The 17,267-nt window shown below is 38.8% G+C and overlaps 1 protein-coding gene across 3 annotated transcripts in view; it reads right to left on the reverse strand.

Moving 5' to 3' along the window:
* The window catches only part of LOC137093820 (potassium voltage-gated channel subfamily KQT member 2), an 84,361-nt gene that overhangs the window by 16,995 nt on the left and 50,099 nt on the right, over positions 1-17,267 (reverse strand). For 2 of the 3 annotated variants that reach the window (XM_067458739.1, XM_067458741.1), the window contains exons 10-12: positions 14,221-14,250; positions 10,326-10,549; positions 5,624-5,671 (exon numbers count right to left, since the gene is read on the reverse strand). In XM_067458739.1, coding sequence (XP_067314840.1) covers positions 5,624-5,671; positions 10,326-10,549; positions 14,221-14,250 — 302 coding nt within the window. The remainder of the gene's footprint in view (positions 1-5,623; positions 5,672-10,325; positions 10,550-14,220; positions 14,251-17,267) is intronic. The other variant, XM_067458740.1, reaches the window with a different exon arrangement.

A 17,267-nucleotide genomic window follows, 5' to 3' on the forward strand; every position in this document is an offset into this window, starting at 1 on the left:
TGTGAGTATGTGTGAGTGAATGAGTGTGAGTCTGTTTGAGTGAGTGTAAGTGTGTGTGAGTGAGTGAGTGTAAGTGTGTGTGTGTGAGTATGTGTGAGTGAGTGTGAGTGTGTTTGAGTGAGTGTAAGTGTGTGTGAGTGAGTGAGTGTGAGTGTGTGTGTGTGTGAGTATGTGTGAGTGAGTGAGTGTGAGTGTGTTTGAGTGAGTGTAAGTGTGTGTGAGTGAGTGAGTGTAAGTGTGTGTGTGTGAGTATGTGTGAGTGAGTGAGTATGAGTGTGTTTGAGTGAGTGTAAGTGTGTGTGAGTGAGTGAGTGAGTGTGTGAGTGAGTGAGTGAGTGTGTGAGTGAGTGTGTGAGTGTGTGAGTGTGAGAGTGGCTGTGGGTGAGTGAGTGAGTGAGTGAGTGAGCGAGCGAGCGAGCGTGTGGGTGAGTGAGTGAGTGAGTGAGTGAGTGTGTGAGTGGCTGTGGGTGAGTGAGTGTGTGAGTGAGTGTGTGAGTGGCTGTGGGTGAGTGAGTGTGTGAGTGAGTGTGTGAGTGGCTGTGGGTGAGTGAGTGTGAGAGTGAGTGTGTGTGTGTGAGTATGTGTGAGTGAGAGTGTGTGGGTGAGTGAGTGTATGTGTGAGTGTGTGAGTAAGTGTTAGTGTGTGTGTGAGTATGTGAGAGTGAGTGAGTGTGAGTGTGTGAGTGTAAGTGTGTGTGTGAGTGTAAGTGTGTGTGTGAGTATGTGTGAGTGAGTGAGTGAGTGAGTGAGTGAGTGAGTGAGTGTGTGTGTGTGTATGTGTGAGTGAGTGAGTGTGTGTGTGTGTGTGTGTGTGTGTGTGTGTGTGTGAGTGTGTGAGTGAGTGAGTGAGTGTGTGAGTGAGTGAGTGTGTGAGTCAGTGTGTGAGTGAGGGAGTGAGTGAGTGTGTATGTGAGTGAGTGAGTGTGTGTGTGTGTGTGTGTGTGTATGTGTGAGTGGGTGAGTGAGTCAGTGTGTGTGTGTGAGTATGTGTGAGTGTGAGTGAGTGAGTGAGTGAGTGAGTGTGTGAGTGAGTGAGTGAGTGAGTGAGTGAGTGTGTGTGTGTATGTGTGTGTGTGTGTGTGAGCGAGCGTGCGTGCGTGCGTGTGTGTGTGTGTGTTACCACAGCTCTTTTCTGACCTGTCAAACTTACAGTGTTACAACTGACCCCATGTTACAATCTAGTGATATCTCAGTGCTGCACATATTGAGTTTATACAGCAGCGGTTCTCAACGGGTCTGATGATGCACAAACCCGTAACCAGTATCAAATGGAATACAGATCATTTTCTTTTACAAATACCATTTTTTGGGTCATGGTCCACCCGTTGAGAACAACTGATCTAGAGTCATTATCTCTTAAATAACACTAACCAGCCCATGTTTCTTATATCCATGCAACACGCTCTCATTTTGGGCCACGGTGTCTCTCTCCTGTGTTCCCATTGTTAGCACAGACCATCTGGAACCGGACCGGTGCGTAAAATAAATCTACCTGTGCTTATTATGCCAAATAAACCACAGAGCCTTAAAACAACTGTACAGCTCCGACCCCTGGAGTGAAGAATGATGGTCTGAAATGGGCTAATGACGAGTTGTTCCCCAGCTCTGTGGTGTTAGCTGTGAACTTTCATTGCATTTCCTCCTCAGGACTAACTAGCTTTCCTCACATGCAGGTAAAGGAGCAAAGTTTGCAGCCGTCAACTAGCACTAGTTCTAGGGTCGGTTAAAACCCCAGATCATCTCTTACTGATTAACCCTTCAATTGCTGCGATAGTTTGGGGAGGAGAGATGGCAATAAAGGCTGGTTACACAAACAACGGGAAAAAAGACCTGCTTCAAATCTAGAAACGTCAAGGAACAATGCTCATAAGAATGACAAATTAAATGCATTCTGAATTTCTCTGAAGGTGAACCAGGTTTAGTTCTGAAGTTATTCTTTTGTTTTGCAGTTATAAAAAGCCTCAATGCTTCAAATAAACCATTCACCGTCAGAGAAATGACACACACTCTTTCTTGTATGATGTGAAATGTTCAAGTACTCAAAGAGTGTCAGTGTTTAAATACAATGAAATGACATTCAAGTGAAGGTGCCATTTGAACTCTGCACACTAACAAGACATTCTCGAACTTTTAGAACAACGTCAAGAATGAGTGCTATTCTAAACATTACAATACATTAAAATATACTGTATGCTAATCATCTGATATCAAGATGACAGCAAGACCAGACCTCAACATGACTAGTTGCAATTGCTAGAAGTTTCTAAAAACAACTAAAATGAGAAAATATAATGTTTAAAATCTGATAAAAGAACATTAAGCATATATAAAAATATCCAAACATGAAATACAGAAGGTTGTTTATTTGCATCACAGAATATCTTATCCGACTAATATCTAATGCACCTAAAGAAATAACAATGTGAGCTGCAGTGTTTCTGTAATCTATACTATGTGCTTTGATTGGATTTGAATGAAACTTGCCTTCAGATTTAATTATTGCTTTAAATCTGTAACTGCTCAAATGAAGCCAGAACCCAATAATCTTGCATATATTCATGTTTTAGGCCACTGAAAATATTTCACGAGATATGAGACTTTAGTATCAGGATTAAATTGATAACTGGACATTGACCAATTTGTGCATAAGAAAAAAATGCAAAAATAAAAGTGCTAAGTAAATTTTTTTTCTAAAACATCATGCCAATTGTTTGCGAACATGCAAGCCTTTAAACAGGAAAAATGTTCAACTTATGCTTTTGGGAAATATAGTTCAAAATCAGGCAAAAATCACAGTGGGCAGTCCAGCATTTAAATCAGATTTTACAGGCCGGCATATCCTCAGACTGCTGTGATGTACTCAATGCTGTAATCAGCCTCCTCTATTAGACGAGTTGTGGAGATATGAAGCTCCCTATTGCAGTGCGCTCTAGAAGTATTTTCATGAAATTTGGTGCGTGGCCTCAGGTTGTCCTGCCGTCCTCGCGCACCGAATTTTATTAAGTTTGCACACTGCGTTTACATGATACAGGCCCATTAGTCAATGTGGACTATGCATGATTCAAAATGATTCAAATGATTCAAAATTACCTGTATAACATTTGGTAAGATATGGCAAGAATGTCTAATGTGATTCAGCTATGTCAATGTTGTCTAAGTCTATGTTGAGTTTGAAAAGTTAGGTCTTTTTCCAATAAAAAATATCATAACCCCATCCGGTCATACAGTATTGTTCAAAATAATAGCAGTACAATGTGACTAACCAGAATAATCAAGGTTTTTAGTATATTTTTTATTGCTACGTGGCAAACAAGTTACCAGTAGGTTCAGTAGATTCTCAGAAAACAAATGAGACCCAGCATTCATGATATGCACGCTCTTAACGCTGTGCAATTGGGCAATTAGTTGAAAGGAGTGTGTTCAAAAAAATAGCAGTGTCTACCTTTGACTGTACAAACTCAAAACTATTTTGTACAAACATTTTTTTTTTCTGGGATTTAGCAATCCTGTGAATCACTAAACTAATATTTAGTTGTATGACCACAGTTTTTTAAAACTGCTTGACATCTGTGTGGCATGGAGTCAACCAACTTGTGGCACCTCTCAGCTGTTATTCCACTCCATGATTCTTTAACAACATTCCACAATTCATTCACATTTCTTGGTTTTGCTTCAGAAACAGCATTTTCGATATCACCCCACAAGTTCTCAATTGGATTAAGGTCTGGAGATTGGGCTGGCCACTCCATAACATTAATTTTGTTGGTTTGGAACCAAGACTTTGCCCGTTTACTAGTGTGTTTTGGGTCATTGTCTTGTTGAAACAACCGTTTCAAGGGCATGTCCTCTTCAGCATAGGGCAACATGACCTCTTCAAGTATCTTAACATATGCAAACTGATCCATGATCCCTGGTATGCGATAAATAGGCCCAACACCATAGTAGGAGAAACATGCCCATATCATGATGCTTGCACCTCCATGCTTCACTGTCTTCACTGTGTACTGTGGCTTGAATTCAGAGTTTGGGGGTCGTCTCACAAACTGCCTGTGGCCCTTGGACCCAAAAAGAACAATTTTACTCTCATCAGTCCACAAAATGTTCCTCCATTTCTCTTTAGGCCAGTTGATGTGTTCTTTGGCAAATTGTAACCTCTTCTGCACATGCCTTTTTTTTAACAGAGGGACTTTGCGGGGGATTCTTGAAAATGGATTAGCTTCACACAGACGTCTTCTAACTGTCACAGTACTTACAGGTAACTCCAGACTGTCTTTGATCATCCTGGAGGTGATCATTGGCTGAGCCTTTGCCATTCTGGTTATTCTTCTATCCATTTTGATGGTTGTCTTCCGTTTTCTTCCACGTCTCTCTGGTTTTGCTCTCCATTTTAAAGCATTGGAGATCATTTTAGCTGAACAGCCTATCATTTTTTGCACCTCTTTATAGGTTTTCCCCTCTCTAATCAACTTTTTAATCAAAGTACGCTGTTCTTCTGAACAATGTCTTGAACGACCCATTTTCCTCAGCTTTCAAATGCATGTTCAACAAGTGTTGGCTTCATCCTTAAATAGGGGCCACCTGATTCACACCTGTTTCTTCACAAAATTGATGACCTCAGTGATTGAATGCCACACTGCTATTTTTTTGAACACACCCCTTTCAACTAATTCAACTAATTGCCCAATTGCACAGCCTTAAGAGCGTGCATATCATGAATGCTGGGTCTCATTTGTTTTCTGAGAATCTACTGAACCTACTGGTAACTTGTTTGCCACGTAGCAATAAAAAATATACGAAAAACCTTGATTATTCTGGTTAGTCACATTGTACTGCTATTATTTTGAACAATACTGTATATGGGTGGGTTATATAGCATATTTGCTTATTACAGCTCCACCTAGAGGCCAAGTTACACTAAATTTGGTACACTGCCTCTTAAAGACGTGTATTCACATATGTCTAAACTTCATGAAGATCAGGTGATCCTATTTGGGATAACTGGCCGCTGAGTTTTGGTTTGACTGCTGGTGGCCATTTTAGCAGATTTGTTCTGTCATCATTTACTCACCATCAAGTTGCTGCAAACCTGTATGAATTTCTATCTTCTGCCGAACAAAAAAGAAGATATTTTGAAGCATATGGGTAACCAAACAGTTGATGGACCCTATTGAAAAAAATACTATGGAAGTCAATCGGTGCCATTTATTGTAGTTCACCCAAACCTACAGGAAGAGTGAATGATGACAGAATTTATTTTATTTTAATCTCTCTATATCCTCACAACTAATAGACAGAATTTATTATTCATGACGTGGATGCAGACTTTAATCCCAGCGTTCCTGAGAGATATGCATTCAAATAAGAATGGAAATCTTATACAATGTCGCTTTAAATAGGTAAAAGAAAATACGTATAACATGCTGTATCAAAGTGAGCACTTTGGTCAAGAGATGTGAATAAAACCCAATTAAAGCACATAAGGAATTAACCTGGACTAGATAATATTCAGAACAGTGTGATACTGCTAATGTCAAATATTTCAAAACAATTCTATTTTTCATAACCCAAACAAACTGGTTAGATTGATTGAATATGGGAGCTCGACCCATTTGGATCGCCTGACCTGGAGAGTTCCTGTGTCTCAAATCTTCCTCTTGCATCTCAATGAGCACTTTAGCATCAGCATCCAACATAGAAATGGAAAGGACAGCATCAGGATCCACATTCATCAGAGAAAACGAGGGGAAATCATAAACACACACATGGATTACAAAGGTCGTCCTTTCCACAAGCTGCTGCCGTCCATGTGAATCGGCCTCATATTTTTATCAGGTTTCGGATGAAATTACTAAGCCGACGACTTTTGCTCTTACAATATAATTAATCAACTGAAACTATACATTCTTAAATAAAATGTTCACTTGAAACAGTCGTTGAATTTGCACTTTGTGGAAAGTGTAACCAAAGCACAGACTTTATCATAAATTATATTTCAATATTCCAACAAAGACAACCTAACGATTCAAGGCTAATGCTATGATTGATATGTAAAATAATATATATTCATGCCATAATTTATGTCATGAAATAATATACTGTATTCATAACAATCATATAATAGTTGTCTTAAATATTAATAAATTATCACACATACTAGCTAATAAAATAATTAGCTCAAGAATATTAGTTTCACAAAAACATTGACAGCAAATGCAACACTCGACTGGATTATCGATAAGCACAAATAACAGAGACAGAAAGAATTACACCGATCACAAAAATCACATGCAATGGCACAACAGAAAGAGAGAATAAGAATCCTGATGTGTGGAACTAGAAGATCTGGACTGCATGAAAATAATCGAATTCTGTAGATAATCGAGCTGAGGACTCTACTAAAAATCTCAATGCTACTTATTCAAGCCTAATAAAGTATTTTGAGCATCCAAGACCAAGTTCATCTGCACGAATGGGGGATCTGCTCATCACACGCACATTTAACTGTTTCCCCGCCGGCATTTTTTGATAATTTTCACAAAAATGTCATGGCCCCCTGATTATTTTGAAAGAACAAAGCCTCAGCTTTTTAATTTTATTCTGGCTTCATGCATTATTTTTCATCACACTTGAATGTGGGCAAGTTTCCTACAAAAAGCTGAGAAAATCACATTGTTTTTAAAGACTACATCATGTATAAGCAATGCTCATATTGCTTGTTTCGGCTTCTTCTTTGCCTTTGTTTTGATCCGGAGATTCAGTACTCGTTCAGAAGATGTGTAATAGTGGCCCCTACTGTAAAACACGCTAAGTCAGAAAATTCTGCCAATTCGACTTATTCACCTGGCGGCCATTTTGAAAACTCTAACGCCGTTGTGGGGTACACAAACCCGGAAGCTGGACTCCAATACAGTACTAATCAGTAGCAGCATTCTGTTTCACTGCACTTCGTCACTCAGGAAAAAATCCTACAGAGGACAAACCTTTCACCGTTTTCCGGAGGATAAGGGATTACATGGAGAGTGGATTTAAAAAAATATCAGAAGGGATCCTGGTCGTAATTTCTGCATTTTACTACAGACGAAGTTCGAAAGACTCAAGCAATAGCAAGACTGGGACATGTCAAGTCAGCTTTATTTAGCGCTTTTACAATACCGATTGATCCAAAGCAGCTTCACGGTGTAAACAGGACAATATTGCAACAAACTTTGATTCGGCTGTAGTCATTCTGGAGAAAACGGTGATGTTATCAGCTTATTTTAATCTATCATATAGTGTCAACGTGGGCAGATCAGTATTATAGTTGATACAGTTAATTTACATGTGGGAGATATGTGTATGTATAAGCTACTGGATCTTCATATATGTAAAATAAAATGTCCATTTATCTAAAGAATAAAGTACAATTTATTACACATGGATGATGTCTTTCATAACTTTACAACTGGTCAGAACATCAGAAAGAAATAAGTCATTCAAAAACATTGATAGGCTCACTGGTCTAGGTTTGTAAATGGTAACTATGTACATTTATTGGTATGGAGGAATACAAATGGCCTGCTTGTGTATTGTAAGTATGGAAAAACGTACCAGAAAAGGGCAGAACATTAGAAATTACATTAGGAACAAAATTAAAAAACATTAACGAATGAAAACTATATACATAAACATATTATCAGTGATGCATTACATGATTGTGTTACACACAGCAGGCAGAAAGTGAGGGACACAGAATGCTGCTACTAATAAGTACCGTATCGGAGTCCAACTTCCGGGTTTGTGTACCCCTCAGCAGCGTTAGAGTTTTCAAAATGGCCGCCGGGTGAATAAGGCGAATGGCGGGGAAAGCGTTAAACTGCATATTTTACTTCAGTAATAATATCTGACATGAACTGGCACAGAATTGTTGTTATAATGGTCAAATTGGTTTAAAAAAGCGCCTAAATCATTGCAACCGAAACTTCTAATGGTAGCTGCAGTGAAGCAATGACTTTACTAATTGGCGATTGGTTTGTTTTGTCACGTTGGTTTGAGTTTTGGATCACGTTTATGTTTCATGCCTTTTATTTCGTTATTTGCCTTGCCTTGCCTTGGTCTAGGTTCCTGACCTCCTTGCCCTCATGTGATCATGTCTTGTGCTTCAGCCAAGATGGTCACCAAGCCTGAGTCTTCAGCCAAGATGGCCGCCAAGCCTGAGTCTTCAGCCAAGATGGCCGCCAAGCCTGAGTCTTCAGCCAAGATTATGTCACGTTGGTTTGGATTTTGGACGTCTTTTATTTTGTTATTTGGCTTAGTCTAGATTCCTAGTTTATGTGACCTCCTTGCCCTCATGTGATCATGTCTTGTGCTTCCTTTGTTCATGTGTCTTGTTCTGATTGGCTTCCTTGTCTATGTGTCATGTTCTTATCGGTTGGTCAACATATGTCCTATGTTCTCATTGGCTCATTGCTTCAGGTGTTCCCTGTTAGTGATTAGTCCTTGTGTGTATAAATAGCCCTAATTTTCCCATTGTCTCGTCATGTATTGTTCACTGTAACTTCTGTTGTGGACTTTTATTACACTTTTATTTAGAACGGGGGACTAATTCCGCTATAGTGCGCATTGCACTTTCCCATTCACAAGTAATGTGTTGGTATATCGAAAGTCTTTGATGCCTAACCAGTTTAAAACCTCAAACACAAGAGCAGGCACTAGTTTTTCATTGTTTGACATTTTAAGTCAGACAATGAAAAGTGCACAAACTACAGTGATCTTGCACTTCACAGCTGTCACTTGTCCTGTATGGGTCTACAACTTTTAATAACCGTGATGACTTTCAAATGGATCGGAAAAGACCTATACGAACCTACAACATCTAAACCATGACCAAAGCATACAGATACAGAAGTAGGGATGTCCCGATCCGATCACATGATCGGAAATCGGGCCCGATCACGTGATTTCAGACTCGATCGGAATCGGACGTTACATCCCGATCAGGACTCGGATATAATGTATATTCTGGGGTGAGCTGAGCATGATGACGCATCAATAATATGGGTTGTAACTTAAAAATAATGCTTTATGTATGTTTCTGTAGATGGATACACGTGCTGGCTCCTCGGTGATACATTACAACAGCGCTAATATCACCCGTGTATATTCGCCAGAAGACGCGAATGAGAGCGCGCGCACTGATCTGTCTCGGTGCATCATCCGAAAGCGCGCACTCGTCTCACAGCGCGCAAATATTGAGTTCTCTTTCAAGACTTGCGCTTAAACGGACCAACTCACACAAGAAGTATGTCAGCATGTCCATCTTGATGAGTATCCAAGCAGACATAGTCTGAATATGGCTTAAGAGGACTTTATACAGTCGAGAAAGACGACGCAGAGCCTTCCTTCAGGTCTTAAAGGGGCAGTAGCCTTTACTGCTGTCTGTTTAATGTCAAACTAAAGATAAGGAATCACTCACTGCTCTTGATTAAATAGCTTTTGTAAGGATTATTCTTTAATTTAAACAGTTAAATATGCAGCTATTTTACATTTCATTAGCCTACTTTATTCAATTTCTCTACCTAAAAACTAATGTTAGACCTATAAAATCCTGAAAAGCATTGTTAATTACACTTCAGTCAAATTACACTTCAAATATTTTTTCCCCAAACTTGATTTATGTCATTGCAGGCAGTTATCATCACAATGATTTCATTTAAAGTGTTTGTTTTTTAAATAAGTTTACTTTGAGTTAGTTATTTGAAGCTATAAAAACGGCTGTGTGATGTCATGATTGACAGCTGAGATCGTCTTCTCTGACTGAAGTTGTCACTGAGGCACTAACAGACTTTTTCAGGATTTTTGGGAGCAGATTATTTAATTTAATTTAATTTCCTTAACTGTTTATTTCACACCAACATAATAAATTGTTCTGCATCTATGAGAGTATGGGTGTGCTTTTGATATCGCCGTTGTACTTCCTCTACTGCGCAACTCCGGTCCCAGACTTTTTTATATTTACTGTTGCACTAAAATCCAAAAGTGAAGAATTTATGTTTATTTATTACTTGATTGTTCAATCTACCTCACAGAAGTGCTCTGTTTGTTAGAGTTGTTGAATGTTAAAATAAGGCGAATAAAATAAAAAATAAGGAACCTCCTGGTTCGTTTTTTCGCTCTTCTTTATTCTTTTTTTATGTATTATAGAAGTATCGGATCGGGACTCGGTATCGGCAGATACTCAAAATCAAATGACTCAGACTCGGACTCGAGGGCAAAAAAACCTGATCGGGACATCCCTATACAGAAGGCAACACTGCAAAAGCGCACAGGAACGGGTTGGTTTTCCTCACCTTCTGAGTTCTGGCGGGACGCGGCCCCTTTAAAGCGGAAGGCTTGTCTGGCCCTACTTGTCTGGCCAAAACTGATGCTTTTGGGTACTTTGGACGGGCTGTCCTCGATGCTGTTTGCGCTAGGAGAGCGCCGGAGGGATTGCTGGCCCTGAGGAGAGTTCTTCCCTTTGGTCGCTGAGTTTCTCGGGCTGGAGAACACACGCTCTTTCAGACTCACTTTCTGACTGTGAAGGGTAAAATGGTTTAAAAGTTAGAGACTGAAAACTAAGACAAACACATTTAATTTGCATTTTAAAACTGGAGCTCTATGAACTAGCTGATTTGGTTAAATGCTTACTAGGATTGCAGCCAACAGGGAATGCTCTCAAAACATGCTGGAAAGGTTCTCTTAAATTTATGAAATAAAAATGCTTCCAGTTCATTCAAAGTTACCATATTTGTTCATGGAACATTTTTCAGAAACATTTTAGTTGGACGCTAGTCTAATGTTTTTTTCAGATGGTACAGAGAACATTGTAAAGCGACATTCCCATAATAATTGCAAAATGAGAACGTAGAGAATGTTTCCCCAACATTCATATAACCAAGGAAATAAATGTTTTTAGAACATTTATTTTTGTTTTTATATTTTTGAACATTAAGAAATAATATTTTAATAACTTAGCAAAGATCCTTAGAACATATGTTTGTTAGATTTGTTTCCACTTACACATTTTAATGTTTATTTTTTATTTTGCATGGCTGTTTATTTAATACAATATCCTGAATATTTCTGGAAAAGGTCTTAAAACATGTATAATTGACAAATTTTGCATTGCATCACCACCTGTGCATTAAATGTTCGTCAGTTCAAGCATGTGGTTAACTTTTACTCACATACCATAAATGCTTATAATTACACTTTTGCAAATTTTCATTAAATCGGATTACAGTTTTAACATAAGCTAATTAACTTAATAAACTTAATTCATTATTTGTCAGTCATAAATAAATTAAACTGGTCAGATTTCTGCACTCAAAAAAAAAACTGTTTATTATTAACTATTTGCATATACAGGTCCTTCTCAAAAAATGTGCATATTGTGATAAAGTTCATTATTTTCCATAATATAATGATACAAATTAAACTTTCATATATTTTAGATTCATTGCACACCAACTGAAATATTTCAGGTCTTTAATTGTTTTAATACTGATGATTTTGGCATACAGCTGATACAGCACTCCAAATGGGAACAGCCTATTCGTTCAGAAATGTCTTTCTGTGTCTTCCCCTCTCGCTTGAGGGTGTCAATGATGGCCTTCTGGACAGCAGTCAGGTCGGCAGTCTTACCCATGATTGCGGTTTTGAGTAATGAACCAGGCTGGGAGTTTTTAAAAGCCTCAGGAATCTTTTGCAGGTGTTTAGAGTTAATTAGTTGATTCAGATGATTAGGTTAATAGCTCGTTTAGAGAACCGCTTCATGATATGCTAATTTTTTGAGACAGGAATTTGGGGTTTTCATGAGCTGTATGCCAGAATCATCAGTATTAAAACAATAAAAGACCTGAAATATTTCAGTTGGTGTCCAATGAATCTAAAATATATGAAAGTTTAATTTTTTATTATTATATTATGGAAAATAATGAACTTTGTCACAATATGCTATGCTATGCTATGTATTATTATATTTTCAAAATCAGGTACTCAGATAGCTAATATGTGTTCATTGTAAAAAAAAAAAAAAACATTTATTTAGTTAAAAAATATGAACATTATTATACAATAACCAGACGGACTGGTTTATGTGTATTTAAAACACATTCAGTGTATGAATACTGTTACAGAAATCTGACCTGTTCATTTTTAAATGACTGACAATGGAAATGTTATATGCAATTCAAAACATACATAATAAATGCATAAAGTAAATGGTTAATTTAGGGCCTAAATATTTTTGAGTACTTGATAATTTATTAATAATAATAATAATAATACATTTTATTTATAAAGCTCTGTACATTTGGAAAGTTGCAGTGTTTACTGTGCATTACATCTACATGAAAATTAGCTTATTGTGCGGTATGTGCAGTTGCATTCAGTACATTCCCAAAAACTATTACAAATAATGTAAAATCAAACAATGCTGTTGTTCATAATCATATCTGAATGAACTGCATTACATAATGTTTGTTAATGACGATTATTATGAAGTGTTTCCCTGAAGGGCAGCGGCAGGAGTTTCCGTGTTTTGCTGATGTGGACGGATACATTCAGGTGCATTTGGCTTATTAAACGCTACACATCTGTCTGCACACAAACAAGGTCAAGCTTATATACACATACACGCGTGCACATGCAAACAATGTGTTCATTGATGGCGACATGCATCGCTGGGCTGGTAAAATATTTGCACAATAACATCGTCTCTGAAACACATCCTGTGTTGACAGAACGGATGACACTGACATGATGCATACAAAAGTAAGCAGTAAATATGATATTAGAAGAAACACTGTTTTGTGGTCAGGGGTGCCGCCAGAAATTCTGGGCCCTATGGAAAACAAAATTTCTGGGCCCCCTACAATTTTTACAGATAAAATTTAACCCAATAAACATGCCCTGTATACTTTAAAAAAGATATTTAGCACATTGCATAGTTAAAATGTCTAAAGATGAGTACAAAGCCTACAAAAACAAGAAACAAATATAGAAAGATGTACTTATTTACATAAAAGGGAGAACATTTATTATCTCAATTGCAATTGCAAGCACAACAGAACATATTGTACACATATTGACATATATTTTACATGAACAAGCTTTAGCTGGGTCCACCTGCTCAATCAGGAAACATCAGCTAGAACTAACTCATAATTAAATCAGTCAAGGAATAAAACTAGCTAGGCCAAAAGGGCTCAAAATCAAGACACGCCAGGAGTAATGCCAGGTTTGTCTTGGCATTACTCATTCAACCTATTGGAAGTCGATTTATCATCACAAGAGTCTTGAAAAAATATTATGAAGGTTGAAAAGTTACCTAGTGCTGCTTTAAGAACATCAAGTAAGACAGCATCGATCAGCAGCACTGTCACGTGACAGAACATGGCAAACTGATTTTGTAATTTTTGAAGCGTGTAGATTACTTTTTGTTTATCATCATGTGGCGAACACAGTAGATAAGACGTGTTTAGAGGCTTCAATCTTCGTAAAGTTTCGCGCTCAGGCTCACCTTGTTCATTTGAGATGGGGACGGGGGGCGTGGGAGAAGGGTGTGCAGCAGCCACTGAATCTGTGTCTACGAGACTTGATAACCCGGAGACAGCACAGCAGAGATGTATTGTTGGATGTAAATCATAATTCAGTAATTATTTTAGCTAGATAAAAGCAGGTCATGTAGCAACACAAATAAGTAGGCTAACTCTGAAAGTTTTGGAATAACGTTAGAGGAATAGGGCAAGCTGCCTTTCTTTTTGAAAAACTGTGTGACATACTGTAGACTTCGGCGTTCTCTGTCTTCTCTTTCCTTCTTTCCGTTTTTGATGCCCCGACTTTTGATGTGACATACCTGCGTGTGTCACTGTCTGCGCTTCATCATAGCAAGTGCTCGGCGCGGACCGCGCAGGTGGAATGAACCATTGTGAGGGAGGGGGGAGAAGGTTGTGACTGACATTTTGAAATTCGTTTTTTAAATATAAAATCTATGGTCAAAACGGACAAAATACACATTTACTGCATGAGGGGCCCAAGCACATTTAATGTATGTATAAAAAAGAGAAAAGAAATAAGAAAAGAAAAAGGGGGTCTGCTCTTCTGAGCCCTAAATCAGTCTGGGCCCTTAGAATCGTCCTAACCTTCCACCCCTTTACGGCGCCCTTGTTTGTGGTGTCTGAGAAATGTATGATTTTTACTAACCTCGGAGAGGGTTCAGGTTGGGATTCCTTCCTGTGTTAAAACACAAAATCATATTGAATGTCCTTTAAAACAATGAACACTACTGTCAAACGGGTTATCTTTTTGAAGGATATCCTAACAAATAATAAAAAGATCATGACATGCATTTATTTAAAATTATTTTAATGTTCCTTGAGGCTCACTTACAATGTTAATAGCACAAGAAAAAAAATATATGTGGAAAACAACAATTTTCAACATAATTCTGAAACAATCAGATTTTAATGTCACTGCAAAGGAACATTAAAAATATCAACGCCACTAGCTGTTTGAAGACACTGGCCCTCATTTATCAATCTTGCGTAGAAACGGGCGTATATGTTGGTGTAAGATTATGCTTACACTCCTCTCACCGCCTGATTTATGAAGCTGTGTGCACTTCTGCAATCCAGGTGTATGCTTTACCTGCCCTTGATAAACGCGGCGGCTGAAAACGATCGTCATTAGAATAACACGCCCCTATATATTCAAGGCTCCGCCTCCCCCACGCCCTCATTTTACGCCATGGACACACGGAAGACGGCAAAGAACCGAAACTTCTCCAACGTGGAGATCGGGCAATCAATCATCTCACTAGTCCACTAGTCAGGGCACGGATTAGGACATAAGTCAACGGGCTGACTCCCCGATCAGTGCCCTGACTAGTGGACTAGTGAGATGATTGAGAAGCGCCCATCGAGACCATCACCAGGGAAGTGGAAAAAAGCTAAATTGTTTTATTTGAGATTTTAATGAGTGGGATTAAAGGCGCCCACAAAAACATATAATGGACCCAAATTATGAGTACTGTTAATAGTGTGGAGGTTGGGAAGCGCACTCCAGCAGTTTAAATAACTGTTTGTATGAGAAATTACCAGGGCTTGACATTAACTTTTTTGCTCACCGGCCACCGTGGCTAGTGGTTTTCCAAAGTTACTAGCCACTCAGCATTTTCACTGGCCACAATTTTGCTGTTTGGAAATTACATTGAATATGTTTAAAGTTGACTTTGGTATGCGTAAATTACTTGATTTTGAGTCATTTTACTTGATTTAGAAGATTTAAAACCCTTTCAAACTTTCAAATGCAGAGTGACCCCCCAAAATCAAGACTACATTGTATATCAGCTGGGATGTGCAGGTGGGCAAGGGGTGGGCAATATAATACTAAATATGAAAAATGTAATATGTAATATGATAGGCTATGAGTTATTTTAGTTAGGCTATATATATATACAAAACAATAGTAAATACAAAATAAAATAAAAATTCAGATACTAATACATATTTATTTAATATGTATGCATTTATTTAACATCTGTAGTTGTTTGATTAACATTAATGACAGACAGGTATTTAATTGGGCTCCTGAATGCATGGATGTAATATTTGTGACACATATCCAGTTATTACCCACCTGTTTACTTACACTTAAGCCATAACCGACAGTGTTCATGCGATGGACATTTTGACATCAGTGTGCGCGTGTATTTGACTATTCAGGAGCAAGGAGAACTGATCACGCGTGCAACAGAGAGCGCACGAGGGAGAGAGCGCGCACGCGAGAGAGCGCTTTTGTTGTGTCATTCAGCGCGATTCCGCCTATCTCGCCTTCACTAAGTAGAAAGAATTGTAGTTGAATTGTAGCCAATTTTGTGATATGACGGTCTTGGCATTTCATTTAGCTGTAAGTTATATTCAACCCGCCAAAGTGGCTAGTGGGAGTGGCTGCCGTACCCGCCACAGCTGAAATATACCCGCATTTGGCGGGTTGGAGGGTGTTAATGTCAAGCCCTGGAAATTACCATATGACAGCTTACTTAATGAAACGTTAAATTCTCATGAAGTGACAGTTTATGCGTCCGTGTGTCCTCATAGTGGCACACGGCAGCGACACGCGAGTGTGTGTGTGTGTGCACGTTCTGGCGCGCGCTGCCGCGCCCTCGCATCTGCGCCTGTTATTCACGCAGACGCAGAATTTGCAGGAGTAATATTTAAATAGTAATTTGCAGTTTAATATTCACAGACACTAGTATATATTCGGCTACAGTTTGGAGCCCTGAGCTTGGATTAATACGAAAGATGCGTGTACCAATAATACTCGAGAGTCGGTACAACCGGTAATACAGAAATGCTGGTATCGTCATTTTCTTTTTTAAATTTCACTACCAACATCGTACTAAAGTAGCCTACCTGTACCTGTGACAACCCTACATTTGCATGTTTACATAGAATTTTTTATTTATGAACAAATGTCAAAGTCAGTCTAAATTAGCTCACTCTGATTAGATGCAAAGTAGCCTAAGTCTTGGCGAGCTACCTCCAATCAGGCCACGAGCTACTGGTAGCTCGCGAGCGACGTGTTGGAGACCCCTGGTTTAAATAGATGTGTGTGTGGTTTGGGTTTCAGATATGCTTAGATAATTATTAAAGAGTTCACATGTTCCCTTTGTAGCATCTGGAGTCTCTTTCACCAGGATCAAAGATGAGTCGATTTGGATGTTTATGGTGGATAGCTTTTAGTCGTATATAAATTAGGGGCCCGATGCCGATGAGTCTAGGGCCGATGACACTTTCGACGGTTTTGCGACCTAGCCGAAGTAAAACATGCAGCATCTTTGGAGGACTGAGACTCTTTCCAACACACACACACACACACGCACATGTCGTGTTTCCATGTTTTATGGGGACTTTCCATAGGCGTAATGCGTTTCATACTGTACAAACTGTACATCCTTTCCCCCTACACTGCCCCTTAGGACATTTTGTCCCCATAACGTAGGGATTACCAGGTCACACACACACACACACACACACACACACACACACACACACACACACACACACACACACACACACACACACACACACACACACACACACACACACACACACACACACACACACACACACACACACACACACACTTTCTTTATGCAGCCTTCAATTAATCTATTCCAGAATGTACATGATATATCCCTGTGTGTATGTATGCTCCCTATGTCATGCCAACATAGTCATGATGCATTA

The sequence above is a fragment of the Pseudorasbora parva genome, chromosome 12, assembly GCF_024679245.1.
Source record: "Pseudorasbora parva isolate DD20220531a chromosome 12, ASM2467924v1, whole genome shotgun sequence".
Classification (NCBI taxonomy): Eukaryota; Metazoa; Chordata; class Actinopteri; order Cypriniformes; family Gobionidae; genus Pseudorasbora; species Pseudorasbora parva.